The 19,044-nt window shown below is 45.3% G+C and overlaps 1 protein-coding gene across 2 annotated transcripts in view; it reads right to left on the reverse strand.

Annotated features, from left to right (window-relative positions):
* The window catches only part of LOC148026580 (uncharacterized), a 66,964-nt gene that overhangs the window by 22,942 nt on the left and 24,978 nt on the right, over positions 1-19,044 (reverse strand). For both annotated transcript variants that reach the window (XM_087691025.1, XM_087691024.1), the window contains exons 3-6: positions 7,017-7,198; positions 6,683-6,794; positions 5,556-5,660; positions 5,371-5,475 (exon numbers count right to left, since the gene is read on the reverse strand). In XM_087691025.1, the coding sequence (XP_087547151.1) occupies positions 5,371-5,475; positions 5,556-5,660; positions 6,683-6,794; positions 7,017-7,198 (504 nt within the window). The remainder of the gene's footprint in view (positions 1-5,370; positions 5,476-5,555; positions 5,661-6,682; positions 6,795-7,016; positions 7,199-19,044) is intronic.

Raw genomic sequence — 19,044 nt, forward strand, 5'->3', positions numbered from 1 at the left:
ATTGAAAGATTCTATCCATTATTCGATTGAAAGTCGTAAACGTTCTTAAGCCCAAATGGCATGATTGGAAGAACCTATCGTATTGAAAGATTCTATCCCTTATTCGATGGAAAGTCCTAGGTACATTCATAAGTCCAAATGGCATGACTGATAACTCGTGCAAGCCAAAAGTGATCCTAAGAGCTATCTTCTGCACATCCTCTAGTATAATGTGTTTTTAATGATACCCGCTCTTTAAATATACTTGCTGAAAATTGCAAATCCCTCTAACCAACCCAAGATATTATCAAACCTGGTATGGGGAGCCGATTCTTCATTGAATGTTTGGTACTTTCTGCACATCTACCAAGAACCAAAAGCATAGGTGAACAAAAGGGGAGAAACTAGAATAAATCAGCCCCTCTAGGAAATCATTCACCTCACTTATAATCTCTTCTTGTTGGGCCACACTAACAGTTTGGCTATAGATAAATGACATAATCATCAAACCTTTCTTGTGGAATTTCCCCTAGGAATGACTCAGAAAAAATCCTTGAGCTCCTTCAAGAAAACTATCCACCAAACAGTTAGTCATTGTTGCATCAACTTCTGTTATATCTTATCTTTTTTGGTACTTGGTTTTGCAAAAGATGTTAGGAATGGTTATCCTAGGTTTAATTTGTCAAGTTGGATGGAAACTATTTGGATCACTCCTGCTCACCCTTTCTAATGGTATCAGAGTGGGCATTCAAGGAGCTTCAACCATTTTGCTTCAGCCTGGAAAGAGAGCTTCAACTGAGCTTCGATGGCAGCCATTCCTTCTTCCATTTAAGGTACCCATCAGCTCCCCCACCTTCCTATCCTATTTCTCAGCTCCACGAACATCTCTACTCATTGGAAAGTGACCCTGGGAGGTCAAACACAACAGAGAAATCCCCCAAGATAGTAGCCCAAAAATTGAGCAGCAATTTTAGGGGCTATCCCTGCATCTACTACTTCAGTCCTTTGCTCCTGGCATTCCTCCTACTCCTTGCCCAGCCTTTGGGGGTTTTTTATGGCATATTGGACTCCATCTTGGGCACTATCCAAGGCAAAGATAATCAGCCATCAATTCACTGTCGTGGACAGAGCAGTTCACAGTTTGGGGCAGCAAACTTTTGAATGTTTATGCTTTCTTGACGCTTCTTCACTGAAGGTTTCATACTAGGATGATGTATCAATGCTTCGGGATGCTGTATGGATCGATTATAACTCACTTTGCTTAGTCATTGGAAGCTTTATTGCTGTCACAAATGGTGGACAGCAAGCACATGTATTGAATATTGGTGAAATACATGCTTCTATGCCACTCCAGAATGCTCTTGGATCATATGCACGCTTACCACTGCTGCTATGTTGGATATGTCCTTGTTTGAGCTTTGAACCTTCATTTTAAGCTCCTTTACATTCATCTTTGATAGCAGTCGCATTGGCCAGTATCACCATTTATGTGCTTGCATATTTATGTCATTTATATGTTCCTAGGTATATTGATTGGCATTATTGGACTTCCATATGTTATGATACACATGCATTGAGCTTGCTTATACATTGAGCTGTTCTCCTCCTATTGCTTGCATTTCTGGCTCGGTTTTGGGGCTGTTTAACTGTTATTACAGCAACCCATTCTCTCTTTATTTTGCAATCATAATGGTAGGTGCTTCTAGTGCTTCTAGGGTTTCTGCCATCTTTACCATTGATAAGTTGAATGGCAATAACTTTAACTATTGGAAGACTCAAATATAGCAAGTTTTGGTGCAAAAGAAGTCAAAGCCATTGAAATGCAAAGGCATAAAGCTAGAAGATATGGATATTGATGTTTGTGAGAAGCTTGATTAGTTATGCAAGTCCTCTATCATTTTGATGTCATTGAGACTACCGGTGGTGCATAGCAATTATGGGAGAAAATATACATCGCTTTCACTTTATATTATTTTGTCTTTGTCTAAGTATACTTTAATGTCATTGAGACTACCAGTGGTGCATAGCAATTATGGGAGAAAATATACATTGCTTTCACTTTATATCTTTTACATGTTGATGACATCCAACTCTCCCACTAAAGTTGATGATATACCAAAGTCTTCAAAGCATCCAACTCTTCATAAGCACTCCCAACAAATCAACATATCATCAACATAATACCAAAATGATAAGGCAACCATCACACGCCTTCTTCATTTAAAGACATAGATCCATAGTGCTGCAAGTATAGGATTATGAATACATAAAAGCATCAAAGTTATAATACCATTCCCTAGGTGCCTAGTTAAGTCCATATAGATTCTTCCTCAACTTGCACACTAGGTGCTCCTTGTCCTTTTCCACAATGCCCTTGGGTTGCATATAAATGTCCTCAGTCACGTCCCCATGTAGAAAATATGTCTTAACATCCATCTGGTACAAGTCCAAATCTAATTGTGCAACCAAGACAAAAACCAAGCAAATGGTAGTTATCTTGACTATAAGAGAGAAGATCTCATCAAATTAACTTCCTTTTCCTATTTATAACCCTTTGCAACCAATCAGGCTTTATATGTTGGCTTAGGGAGACCAAAGGTGCTCTTTAGCTTATACATCCACTTGCATAGCAATGCATGTTTTCCATTAGGCAAGGAAACCAGACCTTAAGTATGATTCTTCTACAATGAGTCAAAATCAGAATACATAGCCCTTTCCCAAGACGAACTATCACCTCTGTGCATAGCCTCCTCATAAGTAAAGGGCTCATCAAAATCTCTCAACATGACATAATGCATGGTAGGCTCATAATGATCAAGAGGATGCAAGGCTCTAGTAGAGCATCACCAAAATAGCTGTGGAGCCGGTACATCATGTCCTCTCTGTCCATCATCAACATGTCCTTGCACAATAGGCAGGTCCTAGGCCACTGGAGCCCCAGTAACAATTTCAAAGTTGATGATATACCAAAGCCTTCAAAGCATCCAGCAAAGTAGATGATAGATTGTTGGGAGTGCTCACCCTTTCACTTTATATCTAGAACATGAGTCTTTCCTCTATGCAACCAGGACATCTTCCTGTCAGATGTATCTATTATCCACCAACACATGAACTCTATGGTACCGTGGCATACCCAATAAGACATGACATCCCTCAAGTAGCCTCACTCGTAAGCCCCATTTGGCACAAATCCTCAATCTTCTTGCTAACTCTCAAGAGATGAAATCCACACAAGCTCATCAATCAAAGAACATCAAAGTTTCCTAGTTCTAATCTTTCCCCATGCATAGCATAACCTAGATGCATCTCCATTTAGTTGCCCATCAATTAGATTGGGCACTAATCCTAAAGGTGGCTTGGGCTTCTTGCCTTTTTCCTCCCCCCATCATCAAAGTTACCTTTGGGCTTTGTGATGAGAAAAATCTTGAGAGGTATGCCCTTCCTCTTCACAATGGAAGCACTCTTTAGCTTCCATCAAAACTTTCCTTTCTATAAGCATTTTCCAATTAGCATTTCATCTTTTACTCCCTTTTCCTACAACAAATACAACTTTGAAAGGTTTCCTTGATTTTCTTGGACCCACAGTGATACTACTCAACGTAATCTGATTGGCACAATACAAAATGAGTGAATAGGCATCAAAGCCTCCTCGTGGTATTTTTCAAGATTCTCATACAGTGCTACATCTAACTTATGCCAAGTTGTCACTACGTCCACTTCAAAAGTTTTTATCAGCCATGTAGATGAGAAAACATATTTAAATTGTATCTAAGAAGATTGTGCTATTCCTTATAACAAAATAACAATCCACCATTGCAATGCATCACCCTTCAAAAAGGTGACTACCTTGCCCACCTTGGAAGCCCTAATGAAATTGCCATCAGAATAGGCTGCATCAATTACTGAATTAAAGTCAAAGCTTTTGGCCTATCCTGTGCAACATTAAAGGACTCAAATTTCACTGATTGCCCCACGTTCTTATAATTCTTTGCTTTCCCTTTAGGTGTCAAATTACCATAAATAACTGTCAGAAAAAATGGTGTAACATTTGCAACACCCATACCAGGGTTTCCTAAACCAGCCTCAATTCCTCGCATACCAAACAGCCCTGCAGGCCCTCCCATGTTTCCAAACATTCCACTGTGCAACCTTGGCTGCAAGCCAATGTTACCATACATACAGCAATGCATTTCGGGTTTCATATGCCCAAGCATATTCCCTTGCAAACCTTGCAATCAAACTAAAAACCAGCAGCATAGTTTCCAATCCATGACTATCCAAAGCACTACCAAAGTTCCTTGGATATGCTGAAGGTTCTAGAATAGTTGGCTGTCCAAAATTTGCAAGTCCTTAATACTTCCCCAACCCAAACTTCATTATTTAACTGGAGTTCCATTTACAGTCTAGCAGACTCGGTCGAAAGTTAGTATATCAGATAGCAAGCTTAGTAGTATGTCCTCTAGGTCAAATAATACACTTCCGCAACCGTGAACACTTCCACTACCAATTTTTAGGACTTCTGCAATCAGGGAAAATTGGCAGCTTAGCCAAAGTTCTGTCACTAAAAATGGGTTCTAGACAGTATCTTAAATAGAAAAGTGGGGCTTAAGGATATAAAGTTTTTGCATTTATATCTGAAAAATTGACCTACTTTCTAACTTTCTTCAAGATTCTTCACTGTTTAACATGAATCTTAGTTCTGAGCCAGCCAGCCAGTCAGTTCAGGGCTTCAATCTTTGATCTTGTACTCAGTTTGGCAGACAAGGCATCAGCCCTTTGACATTTTCCAGTATTCTCCTTTCCCCTTTGCCTCCATGTCACACATTTAGCATATGTTCCATCTCTCTGCAGGTTTCCAGACTCTGTCACATGGGCAGTGAGTTAAACAGTTGCACAAGCTGTTTGAAGGGAAGGGGAGGGGATGAAGTAGCAATAGCACACAAGGAGAAGGGCAGCATGCAATTGTCACAATGACTCAGCAGCCACAATTCTGATCTTAGAGCTCTAGTATCTTTCAAACAAAATGGTTAAATTCAGCAACTCATTCTACTAAGCTTCTAGGGCCTTTATATTCTAAAAAAGCTTCTCAAGTAAACCTCTATGGATCTTGGTTCATATGCTTTGACATGCTGCAAAAAGTTGCAAGGAATCCATGAATTACCAGGGCTCTATAAACATAATTCAAAACAGAAGCTATGGAGAAATGCCACGCTAGTTTACCAGTCAATATTATCATCTTTATATGACCATATATGATATCAGTTTTCAAGCTCCTCAAAGAAAATTGAAGATGGCCTTTAATGGACAGATTAAAATCACACTAGCTGCAGGAGATTACTCAAAGATATGGATAATTTTGCCACTTGTCACATAAACAGCAACCACACATACCTGATTTCTCTCTTGAAGCTCCTCCTTGTATGCCTTCTCAGCTTGCTCCCTTTCTTGAGCATGTCTTTCCAACATAGATGCCCTCCTCTTGTTGTCTTCAAACAGCTGCATGATTTATCAAATAGTTTTGATCAATGTTCACAAAGACCACAAGCATTAGAACTAAGCACAAGTGGTGGGCCAACCTTGAGTTCCAGGAGGCGTTGCGCAGCAGCATCTGCAGCTAAGTAGTTTCCTTCTTTTACAGATTTGCGCCTGTGATTATCAATCTCCTTCATCATTTCATAAACCTGAAAAAATTCAAGACACATGAGGCCTTGTAAATTGAGGGGGATTTGGACTTAGATGAAGTCTTGCAGGTTTGGTGGAAATTTGTAAGGACTCATATATAGGAAGATGTGTGAAACCAAAGCATCAGATGTGTCCATCACCCCTTTAGTGGATCTATAGGATGTTCATTAGATAGTCTTTCCTGCCAAGGGATTCTCAAAAAGTCAAATGAAGCAATCAACCTAAGAGCTCTTCAAGACCTTCAGGTACACCAATGGGCATGTCCAGATGTGAGGATAAAGTGAATGAGCACCAATATGCACTTACAATTGCACTCCTGAAGTCAAGAAAAAAGTAAAAAGCTTGTGTCCGAGCTCATGCCTTTCTGTTCTGCATCCTATGGTGAAGCTAAGTCCCCACCAAAGGATGTATCTTGACATTATATCAAAGATGTTGCTCCATGAAAGAATATATGTTTCTCTAAGGTATGTTCTCTATCTTTGTGCATGGATGATTCTTAGTGGAATTTCTACACTTGGACGTGAGAAAGTACTCAAAAGAAGATCTTTGTTTTGTGCTTATATTCATCCATATTTGTGCTTTGTGATTGATTAGTTTGCAAGTGCATTGGTAGGATCCCAGAATTGGGAAAAAGGCAGTATCATAGCTGAGATCTCTCTAAATCTGCATCTCATTGTTTTGTGAAGAGAAGGCATGGTGTACAATATGCAAGTCATATATGGAGCTATGTCCCAAGACTAGATGTTTCTTTGACAACATGTGAGTTTTATGTGGTATATTAAACTGTACATCTAAAGTTCAAAGCTTTCTGACATTATCAGAGCAGACTCATATAGCGACTAACGAAAGTTGTGTTGAGAGTTGATCCTTGATCAAAATTTATACAAAAATCCCAAGATCGGCACAATTTCAGCTGTGTATAAACATCACGCTCAGTGAACCATCTACAATATAAAAAGTGTTTTGAAATGGACTCTTGAGTAAATTCCAAGGCTTATCAAAGTCAGGCAGACAAGATCACCTGAGGCTCTAGTTCTGGACAATCATCTTCAGGGTGAGTCCTTCGACTGGGACTTCTCTGCAGAGCCTTCCAACTGCTTGGAGAAGTGCTGTTTGGCCTTACTAGACTACATCTGTAATTATAAAAGAGTTAATAGAAACCATTAATGATTATGAAGAACACACACTGTTTTTTAGATAACATGGTGTCAGACAGTAAAATTTCTCTATACACTTTAACCTTTGATGCATATACTTACCCAAATGCATTTTAGACATACATGTCATTTTTGAAACATATTCTTTTGATGAAGGGCATGGAATTTACTTATGATAGCTCATTAGCCCAATGATACCTTGGATTATAAACAGATGGATATCTGGCTTCCTTGCGTTCAATTTGTAGAGCAAGGCTTTGAAGCAAGCTCCATCTTACTAAACTGCCCGGTTTGTACTCTACATCCAATCTTTGCAATAATGGCAAAAGATCTCGAGGTGGTGGAACCATAAATCTTGCTGATTCAAGGATCTCTGGAAGCTTTTATTCAGCATAAACATGTCTTTAAGGTCACAAATCAAGCATATAACCAGCAAAGCATTGATTTTTAAATTAAAAAGCAGCATGTTTTGTGTGATTTACAAACATTTTGTTACAAGGCTTGTGGTAATTCGTTCATTTTTGGCCAAATCAAAGATTCCCAGTTTTAATAAGTGGTAACTCGTCCATTTTTTCCCAAAACAAAGATTCAAAAAGGAGCAATAAGGCTTCTAGGATTCCAAAGCACCATCATCTAAAACATGAGACAGGTGAGCACAAAACACAGGCCGGAAACATAGAACATGTCCTACAATGCTGATGGAATTGGAAGGCTGAAAGCTGTGCAGAAAGATCACTTTGCTGGAAAATGCTGGGAATTTAATGTGTTGGGGGGTGCACAACTAAAGTACAATTTGTGAAAACTGTGTACGCATCATATTTTCCTAAGGGTCTGTTGTTTGTATCATCATTAATTAGATATCCTATTCCTATTGTGAATAAAAAACCCTAACCCTAACTTTGTTGTTTTATCCCATGAAAGAGCTCTGCATGGCTCTTGAGGACAGGTTTGCAGCAGCCATCCTCAATACATGAAGAGTAGTTTCTTGTGTGACCTCTCTCAGATTTTGCCTCAGCTTGTTGCAAGATACCTTTCTCTTCAACAACCTACTCGCAGATTCAACAAGCCACACTATAGGAAACAAAACCTACTTCTACTAGAGCAGATTATCTTTGGAGATAAGAGGCATAGTTGGAGAACAGCAGACCTTCCTAGGGTTGCCCCTGAATATTTAGGGTTAGAGGCTTAGAGGACAGATCTTTACCTTCACTATATAAGATGCTGGCCAGTTGATCAAATAGTAGATAGATATGAGGGAGTCCTTGGAGTCCTCTAGACAAAGGATCCAAGTGATGGCTCATAGAGACACGATGTGGTACATTGAATTTGACTTATATCCTCAAGCCATCTCAAAGGCAAGTTGGAGATTTCTGGCCTGCCAGAGAAGACCCTTTCAAAGATTATCTCCAAGTTTAACTTGGAAAGAACCATTCCAAGAAGAAGTTCCAGATAGCCCTTTTTTGGTTATAAGACCAAAACTAGGGAGAAGGATTGGTCCAACTTCTCCAATATCAGTCCATTGATACAAATATGTATTGCACAGCCATTCTCTGTGGATGTTTGGAGTCATTATATGATAGCTTTTGGCCCCAAAAGGTATCCTTTCTATTATAGTTTCTTTTTGTGGAAAAATATGTGGTTGTTCATATTACTCGGGAGAAAAACAATGAAGTACAAGTGCCTAACAATCTAGCTGGAGCTGTATGCAATCAGATCATATATATACAAGGCCACTCAGGGTGGTTTGGGGAGAATGTGTAAAAGAATCCACGGTAGAGGAGTATAACACCATCAGGGTTTGCCTTCTTGTAGAGCAAAGAACAAGCTATGGCAACCCCAAGTGTGAGGGAACTGCGCTGAAGCTATCAACAACATCAAAAGTCGCCATGAAGCTGCTCCCAATGGCCTCTAAGAGAGTGGATGATGGATGACCAAAGCTCAGCCAAGGTGGCATAAACCAAGCGGCTCTTACCATTGAAGATCAATTACGTGAGCCTTCCACATATGCCAACATGTGAGGCTTTCAATAATCTACCACACATCTGATAGCAACACAATAGGCTCTAAAACATGGCAACTAGGTAGAGCCTCCCAGCCCACCACGTGCACAAGCTAGCCTTGATGATGGAGTCATATTATGCATCTTCACCTTATACAATATGTGATGTCCTTGACTGAATAACTACTGTAACCAGCCTTCCTCCTCAGATAGGGTGGTCAATAACTTGATTAAGAACTAATTACAGCAAGCATGTGCTACTATTACTTTTTGCTAATCCAGGGTTTCCCTACTATCAAGCTCCTACTGACGCGCACTGCTGCTCTACCCCCGCCATCGTACCAGCTCCCCCTGCCTTCTGCTGTGCGTACTCCCCCGCCTTCTACTGTGCCTACTCCCCCACCTTCTGCTCCTCCCCCCCCCCCCAGCGCTGTATCCACCTCACTTGCCCGCCTGCTGTTCCCCCCCCCGCCAGCTCTCCCCCGCCTGAATCTCGCCCTGTCCTCCTGTCTGAGGGCCTGATCCCCCACCTCCTCCACCCTGACCCCCCCACCTCCTCCACCCTGTTCCTCTGCCTCTTCCGTACAGCAGCCCCGGTCCTGTCCAACAGGCCCAACACCCGCACTGTGGCCGTTGTGAGCCAGCCTACAATGGTGCCCAATACCCCCCCCCCCCCCCCCCAACCATCGAAAAAAGCATTCCCCCCCCCTCCTCACCATCGGCCGCCCCCCTCCTTCCCTCCAATTGCTCCCTCCCTCTGCAGCAACTTCCCCCGCCCCCTCCCAAGCAACGCAACAGCATGTTTGGTAGGTTCTCAGCAGGGACGCGCAATGGAAACCTCTGTTCAGACGCCAGTGCATTCTGTGAGTGCCCCCCAGTCAAACACCTTGCGCGTCGTCCTCTCTAAGGAACAACTCTTAGCCATCCATGCCACAGAGTTGGAGCTTAAAGAAACAGCGATCTTTGGGCAGATAGTAGGACACTCCCCATCTAAGGCCCAGCTTCGGGATTGGCTTCACTCCACGTTGCGCATCGGCACAACGCAGATAGTGGAGGCGGTTCTAATGGGTCAAGGGATCTTCATGGTACAACTCACCTCGGCAGACGCAGCATGTGAGCTATTGGCTAGCTCACCCTATACCTCCATGAAGGGGGTCATCCACATGGTTCCCTGGTACAGTGGCTTCATAATGGAGGCATTTGCGCTCCACAATAGTTTCCTTAGACGCCCGGTCACCCTACTCTTCCCCGGACTGGCGATAGAGTATCGCCAACTTGTGGAAGACTTTGGACGACTCTTCGGCATTGTCCTTCCTGCCTCTTTCACAGATGCAGTGACAATCGTAGGAGTCCCAAAGGTACGGGTGGCACTCCTTCAGGCAGCAAGTTATTGTGACTGGGCAGCCAGGGCAGTGTCTGCATTGCCATGACTTTGGGCATCAGGCAGCACAGTGCACGCGCTTCGGAGATAAGGTGGCCTCGTCGACAAGCCCATAGGTGGACGCGGACGGCTTTACATGGGGGTGGCACTCCTTCAGGCAGCAAGTTATTGTGACTGGGCAGCCAGGGCAGTGTCTGCATTGCCATGACTTTGGGCATCAGGCAGCACAGTGCACGCGCTTCGGAGATAAGGTGGCCTCGTCGACAAGCCCATAGGTGGACGCGGACGGCTTTACATGGGTCCAGAGACAACAAAGGGAGAGGGAGAGGGCAGGGGGGCCACAGTCAGCCCCTCAGACATAGCCACGACAGCAGGGAGCAAGAGGGCGAGCATTGCCCCTCCAGCAGAGCACCACGCGGCCCCATAGAGGTGTCACAGGCCTACACATCCACCCCCCACACAGGTGTCACAGGCCACCTCACCCGAGGGCCCATATCCCCCACCCCCTTCCCCTCCCCCCCCCCCCAACCCTAGTCCACAGCACCCCCCCTCCAGAGCTACCAGCCCCCCCCCCACACCCGCCATGTGCCTCCAACCACCCCACCATTCCTCGATCCTCCCCCTCCCCACCATCACCCGTGCCAACCACCCCCCTTGATCCCCACCCAATACAGGTGAACCCCCCCCACCCACAAGAGGTGAGGAGCCCCATATGCCAACATCCTCAACTCACAGGCAGTCTAGCCCCCCTCCGCTCCTTCCCCCCCCCCCCCCCCCCCCCACACACACAGCCACCAGCTCATCCGTCCATGCCGTCACACTTTCCCAAGACGGGTGCAACTGCTACCACGAGTTTTTTTGCAGTGGGTCGTAGTCTTACCTGAGAGTTGTGGAGTGTGGAGAGTTCCCACTACTCCTAGAGGTGGGAATCTTCGTGGTACGCAAGTCAAGGAGCGGCAAGGTCCATCTACTAGCACGACCAAATGGACCAAACTACGCCTTCTTCCTTCAGACCTCTCACACACGAGACTAGACAACGATATAGATAGAGGAGGAGTTGAAGAGCCAGGTGGTAGACCACATCTCCCAGTGGATGGGAGAAGGTGGACTAGTACTTTCTTCCCTGCAGTGTCCAAGTTGCATGATGGACATTAACTGGTGGGCTGGGGCCAAGGTCCCACATCTAAGCATTATCTTTCGAGCCCCTCCGTAGTAGAGAGCTCCGATGGATGTGATCGAGTGGCCCCTGGCACAGGCAGCCCGTTTCTACCAATATACAGAGTCTCGCCTCTCAGCCTGGTTAATAGATGCCCTGGTGGTACCGCCAGGAATATCCATCACCCCTAGAGGGAATGGAGTTCACCATCCAGGCCGGCAACGAAGCGTGTCCGCATGTCTCATAGCTCCTCTTCTTCATCAGCAGCTTCCACACCGAACAGATGTTTGTTTGGTTAGTCACAGGTTTTCCTATGAGTTTACATCTTGCATCTGGGAATGTGAACAACCTCCACTATAGTCGAACACGTGGTTCCAAGAAGTTTTCGACAGGAGCTACAGCCTGCCCTTGCCGGATGGATCGACATCTTACTTCTACAGGAGCACAAGCTCACTCCCGCCCAGGCTCAGCAGGTAGGGAAGGTACTCCCGGGCAGTTCACACACTTACTAGGAGCATGCCATCGGTGCCTACAATAAGAGTGGAGGCGTATGCACCTCTATTGGCCCGAGCCTCACCGCCTGTGTACGAGACCACGGGACGATTGTGGCAGGGAGGGTTCTATGGATCATATTGGATATTGGGGACTCGTGCCTTGGAGTCCTCAATGCCTATGCCCCTACCAAGGTTAGGGCACGCAACACGTTCTGGGTGGAGATCGCAGCAGGACTCCCAGAGGTGGAATCCTACATTGTTGGAGGAGACTTCAACAACCTGGAGGCCCTAGAGGACCAACAGGGCAAAGGCAAAAACTACCAAGGCATGGTTGGGGAGGAGCAGGAGGCATGGGAGGTCTTCCTACTGACAGTAGGAGCATGCGATGCTTGGAGAGACCCAGCTTTCCACAGGAGAGAGAGGTCATTGGACTTCTCTTGGGGATACAAGCAGTTAGGCGGAGTCTTGCTGGAGCAGTTGGACAGGTTCTGTGTGGGAGAGTGGGGATGCTCTCGTAGAGGCCAGGTAGGGCGATTGGCTGGCACTTCTTTGTCCCGATCACTGCCTGGTTCTCCTGACACTTGATCCCCCAACATCTGCCCTAGACACACAATCTTGTTGGATCGCGGACTCAATCTACAAGAGGGAGGAGGTGAAGAGACAGATCGAGCAGATTTGGACTAGGGAGTGGGGTAGGAGGGACCGGATCGCAGAGAAAGTTACAGAGGTCCTAACTGAGGAGGCAGCCCTACAGCCCAGTAGCAGAGCTGGGCAGAGGAGAGGGCACTCCGGCGGGACCTAACAGCCACGCAGAGATTACTACAGGAGGCACCAGGGGATCCCATCCTCCACGCACAGGAGGTGCACGCACGAGCAGCCATCGCCGGCCTAGAGGACAAGCGCTCGGAGTTCTCATTCCACACCTCAACAACCTTCTAGGTGCGAAAGGGGGACACGATATGCAGGGAGTTTTTCCAAGTACATCAGCCCCGCACTTTAGGAGAGCAGATACGCAGCCTTCAAGATCAGTATGGGAGCATTTGTTCTAGCCGAGACGAGGTAATGGAGATTGCCACTGACTACAACAGATGCCTTTTTCAGCAGGAGAGACAACCTCAACTAGAGAACAACGATGTAGACAGCAGGTCTCGGATCACATCCTGTCTCTCATCACCACAAAGGAGATGGGACACTCCCTCCTAGATTCCTTCATAGAGAAGAAACTAGAGGAGGCTTTCCGTACATAGGACGGGCAAAAATGCACGAGAGAGAATGGCCTCTCTAAGGCCTTCTTCACTACCTATTTGGTGGTGGTAAAGGACCCCTTATTGCTGGCCTTCTAGGAGATTTTCACTTCGAGACAGATGCCACGAAGTCTATCAGCAGGTCTTATTAGTCTCCTCCCTAAAGGGGGAGACCGGTTGGAGCTATCCTAGTGGAGACCGATCACCTTGTTGTCAATGGCCTATAAGGCACTGGCAAAGATGATTGGTAGTTGACTCCACCCTGTGCTTCGTGACATCATTCATGACACACAGACAGGCTTTGTCCAGGATAGAAGCATCCTAGGCAATGTCTTCACCTTCTTTGAGGCGAGAGAGTGGGCCCAGCACAGTGGTCAGGGATTGGCTGTACTACTCCTGGATTTCGAGAAAGCCTATGACAAGGTGGACTAGGACTTCTTAGAGAGCACCATGGTGAGGTTGGGCTTCTCCCAGGCATGGATCCGCAGGGTCTCCACACTTTACAAATCAACTACCACACGGTTTTCATAGGTGGCAGGTGAGGGGAGGAGTTTCAGCTGGAGAGATCAATCCGGCAGGGCTGCCATTTGGCCCCATACATGTTCTTACTCTTTGCAAAGGCGATGTCTCACTTCCTCAGGTCCCATGTGAGTCGGTTATGCGGCCTCCGACTTCCAGTGAGAGAGGAGAAGGAGCTATTAGACTCGGAGTATATAGACGATACACCACTTTACATAGAGGACGATGAGTTGATGCTGGAGAGAGTGAGACTGGCTCTCGAGGTGTTTTGTACTACACTGGAAGCGAAAATCAACTGGCGAAAGTGGGTTGGTTTCTTTACAAACCTGGACTCTAGCACAAAGTGGGGCGTCCACTTGGGATTTAGATGGATATGCAGAGGGAATTCCGTTCGTTACATAGGTTTCCAGGTGGGACTCGACATCACTCCCGCCCAGCAATTTCTTCCAGTCCTTGACTCTATTCGGAGGAAGCTGACATACTAGAGTACTGCTCGCCTCTTCCTAACAGGCCAAACCCTGGTGGTTAACCAGGTCCTCTTAGCAACGGCTTGGTACATCACCTTGTATTGGTACTTCTCCTCGTCCTGTGTAGTTCAACTTCGCCGCCTAGTACGGAACCTCCTCTGGGCCGGGTCAAATGGTTCCAAGGATTCCCAGGCCAAGGTGGCATGGGCGACCATCATCCTGCATCAGTCAGAGGGAGGGCTTGGGATCATAGACCCAAAGTATCAGAGTATGGCCCTCTTGGGCAAGCTAGTAGTCCATGACCTCACACCAGGAGGGCAGACCTAGAAGGTCCTATTGCGGGAGGACCTCCAAGAGTGTAGACCGAGGCTTGGCAGTGATTGGAGGCCGTCCTTGAGATGGATCTTCACGACGGTCTAGATCACCCCCCCCAGATCCCCCTTCCTACACAGTCTTCTTCATGTGTGGCAGGGCCTCCATAAGGCCCCAATTCAGAGCCCCCCAGGCTGCCTGGAGGAGACAGACTGCCAGCCAGTGATCTGGAACCCCCAGGTCAAAGATCGGGATGGGATGAGCACCCCCACATCCAGTGGGTTGGTTGGGAAGCCAGCCCGGCTCGAACCATCAGGATCTGGCAAGAGGTGTACAAGATGGTGAACGAGGAGGTGCTGCAACGTGCATCAGGTTGCCAGAGAGTGTGTGGCAGGGCCTCCATAAGGCCCCAATTCAGAGCCCCCCAGGCTGCCTGGAGGAGACAGACTGCCAGCCAGTGATCTGGAACCCCCAGGTCAAAGATCGGGATGGGATATAGATTGGTGAGCACCCCCACATCCAGTGGGCTCGTTGGGAAGCCAGCCCGGCTCGTACCATCAGGATCTGGCGAGAGGTATACAAGATGGTGAACGAGGAGGTGCTGCAACGTGCATCAGGTTGCCAGAGAGGAGTTGAGTTGAAGAGAAGGGATATTGATGCAGCAATACCTCACGAAAAACTTGCCCCCCCGATACAAGAGTCGGTAGAGCTTGGGGAGCAATAGGTATCCCCCTACAGGTGGCAGGTAGAGTGAGCGGCGCCCCACTTGAAACTTTCTTTACCATACAAGAGGGGGGGCATCTGGCCCTTGATAGAGGGCAGCAGGATGAGGGGATAGTTGTCCTTTCATTGAGGAGGATTTGGGTGGTTGGCCTTCAGGGGAAGACATGGCAGCTAGACCCTTATGTCTTCTAGGAGGAGCTTAGGGAGTGGAGCCTCTGGATTTGGGAGGGTAGGCCACTTGATGAGCGGGAGTGGGATCCGAGAGAGTGGCTATGGCCGGCCACTGCGGTCGCCAAGAAGCCACCAAGGTTCCTGGAGTACACAGCTAGGATTGGCAGACACATACTAATGCAAGAGGACATTGACTAGGCACCGTCGCGTAGCAGGTACTAGGTGGAGCACAGCATTACGAATGCTTTCTGACAAACCTTTTGGCGCCGCCTATGGAATAGCTGGAGGCTGAGGAGAGTATCGTATTTCTTATGGTTAGTGGCACATGGAGACCTGGCGGCAGGGAGTTGGTTAGCCCAAATGCAGAAGGATGGAGGTTGTAAACGCTGCACACAACAACCTGTGGAAACTCCAAAGCACTGCCTTTGGTTGTGTAAGGCGGCGCAGCTCGTGTGGAGAGGAGCATGCCGCATCCTCCGCCATATAGCACCTAGCCTTGGATGTATCTCATGGGGAGCTTTCTACTAGCAAGCAGTCAGCCAAGGCTATCACCTTCTGTATGAGGCTAAAATGTAGGACATGATATTCCTTATTGAGATTGGGTCGTGCGCAGTGATCGGTTTGGAGGCTCTACCCATCCGCCAAGTATTGGAGCCCACAGCAGACCGCTCTGAGGTATGGGATATCGTAGGGAGTCTTATTGGATGGCATATCTAGAAGGTGCAGTGTCAGGAGGTTTTTAGTGGGGAGAGACTTTCAATACAGGCGACTTTAGCAAAGCTCTAAACCTCAATTATCCACTCCCTCCATGGCCAATGGGACCAGGTACAAGGCAAGTCTCGAGCTCGTTAGAAGCTCCATTCTCATTTCATGCACACTTGGGGCGGCCAAGACCTGTTTTTCGTGATGCAGGCAGGCAGCCCCAGATGGAAATACACCCCCCCTCCATGGCTTCTTGCCCCATCCCCCCTAGACCGCCCTGAGAGGCTTGTATACTTGATATATATGTGACTCTGCATCAGCTCCAACTAGTCTGCTAAGCATAAGCACTTCTTTATATTTAGGTTTTCTCTGAAGTAATATAATTAGCCACACTTTATTTGCCCAAAAAAAAATTTTTACAGCACGCATAAAATTCACATAAACTAAAAATGCACACTTTACTACTTTAATCTTGGACATTGGACACCCTACTGGCTTTATATTGAAAATGGAAGGATTACAACTAAGATCCTCTGATCTCCTCCACTAATCCAAGTGTCTCTTGCTGTCAAAAGTGACCAGCAAGGCTCCAAACCAATTTGCCCCCTGATTTGCTTGGGGATTGGCCTTCACTCTACTCCTTGAAATACAAATTCAGCCCCAAATCTCATATTGGTTAGCAGGACTCTTGAATCTCCCTAAATTTCCTCAATTTCAATTGTTGGAATTCGAGTCCTAAGCCCTCAATTCTGAGCATGTATCCTGAGGTGGCTATCAAAACCTTAATTTCTGTTGTAAATCACAACACATTATAACTAAAATCTCTTCCTCTAATGGCTCAAATTGCTGAAAAAAACTAAGATAAGTTGAGAGATGGCGCAGTGATGAGAGAGAATGCTATAGAGAGAGAAAATTCAGAGTTTCATCACAAGAAACACTACAAAACTCAAACAGCCATGGAAGGTATCACCTACAGCTTAGGACCAACAAAAAGATTGTTGCCCCTCCTATATACTGTCATCTGTACCAAAAGGACCTTGGGTTGTTGTTATCTACTCTTAGAGGGCTTCAAGTTGTTGTCACATACTATAGGACTAATCCCTAGTGGCTGCAAATCACATCAACAACCTCTCCTTGCTCTCTAATAGCCTCCTTCTCTCTCACAATGGCTAGAATACACTCCACTAGCCCCTAAAAACGTTTTTCTCACTTGCATGGGCAAGTTTTACCAAGTGACAACCTTGTAATCTCATTTTTTAGCATTATCCAACATATTTAATAATTATTCTAGTGCTCATAAAATTAATTCTGACAACCAATAATTAAATTGGCTAGGCTAATTTGTATTTCAAGTATCCTTGAATAGTTACTAACCCTAGTCTCTAGTATCACCACTGATATTAGTGGCCAATAAATTGGACTAGGCCAAAATCTGACACCAAGTACCACCTAGTACCTGTCAGGCATAACTTATTACAACTTTTGCCTTTGACACCCGCTGCATCCTCAAGATCCTTGGCTTGTTACCATGAAATAGTTGCCATGTGCATCACATGTGATAAACAACCTTACACATTTGATTAATAACTTAATCAAATATTATCGACAAGTTTAAAGCATCTCAAAATTTCACATCTCTGCGATAGACCCCCTTGAAAACCTTGCAATCGTCCTTGATTACACTACATTGTGCCAAAGGAAAAGACTAGAAGTTCCATAAGGTATCACAGTCACAACATTAGCCACTATCGTCCAACCATGCCATATGCCCCAAACCTTGCTGAAAATTTCCAATCATCATGTACATAACATAAAACTGAAAATGAATCTAGAACTGTTGCTAGAAACCCATTGGATGCATCCATAACTCATATTTCTCAATTGTTTTAACTTCAAAACTATAGTAAAGCATATTTTCAACATAAACCGTGGCTAAAACTATCAATGGCATTTACTAATATGTTGTTGTCCATGAAACCAACTGTAAACCATTGAAAACTAAGCATAAACTGATTACTTGCTGATCTGAGAATTGATCACAAACTGCTGCAATTGTGACCCCAAACTGATTGTAAAAACTGATCAGTACCTAACGCAAAAACTGATTCCAAAAGTGACCATAAACGGTTCTCAAATTGATCAAAAACTTAGTTGAAACTGATCAAAATTTTTGTCTCAAAACTAAGTCAAAAACTTATGTCAAACTAATCATAAATTGATGCAAAAGTATAGTGTTAGTGCCCAAGTGAAACTCATACTCATCGGCATACATCTCACAGTGACTAGTACATTGAGTAGTGAACTCATGGCAGACGTACTGTCAACACAATACCTTGGATGCATGCTGAATACATCCCAAATCCACTACATATAAGAGCTATTCACAATTGAAGGACTGTAAGTGCTACCTCCACCTTAAGCACCAGGCAATACTCAGGACCCCTGCTCTGTTGAACCTGTTTGAAGTCAGATGTAACTAAAAGGCACCTAGGTAAAGCTGCAACAACTAAGGATAGTCTACCAAGACATCCACTTTGCATCTACTAGTAAAACAATGCTAAAGCTTCACCAAGAAGCATATGAAAACTTTACCTCTTAACTTTACTTGCCTTGAAACCTCCACTAGGTTGTAGGCCTTTCTTCCCCTTAAGCATTGCGATGCTTTGAACTTTCACATTGTTGCAATTCCAACTTAACTAATATGCAATATTGCATCCAGTTGACTAGCCCCTCATGTGTACCTGACATGCTAAGAGCAACAAATACATTAGAAAACATTCTTATTTGCATACTTTGAACCATTGCAATGTGAGTATACATGAGAATTTGCATACTACTAGCCATACCAAGATACATTTTCCTATATATTGCATGCATTACTGGCTACATTTTTCCACATAACCAACACTATACGGGGCATGCATGACCAGCATTGATTCCATGAGTCCCAAATAGAGTGGATTGCATATATGCATTGCCAAACTTGCCACTTTGTGCCGCAGCATCATACCAACATAGTTATACATGGGATTATGCATATTACCAACCGTACCTAAAT

This window comes from Lygodium microphyllum, chromosome 13 (assembly GCF_053477565.2).
Source record: "Lygodium microphyllum isolate KBCC chromosome 13, Lygodium_microphyllum_v1.1.10, whole genome shotgun sequence".
NCBI lineage: Eukaryota > Viridiplantae > Streptophyta > Polypodiopsida > Schizaeales > Lygodiaceae > Lygodium > Lygodium microphyllum.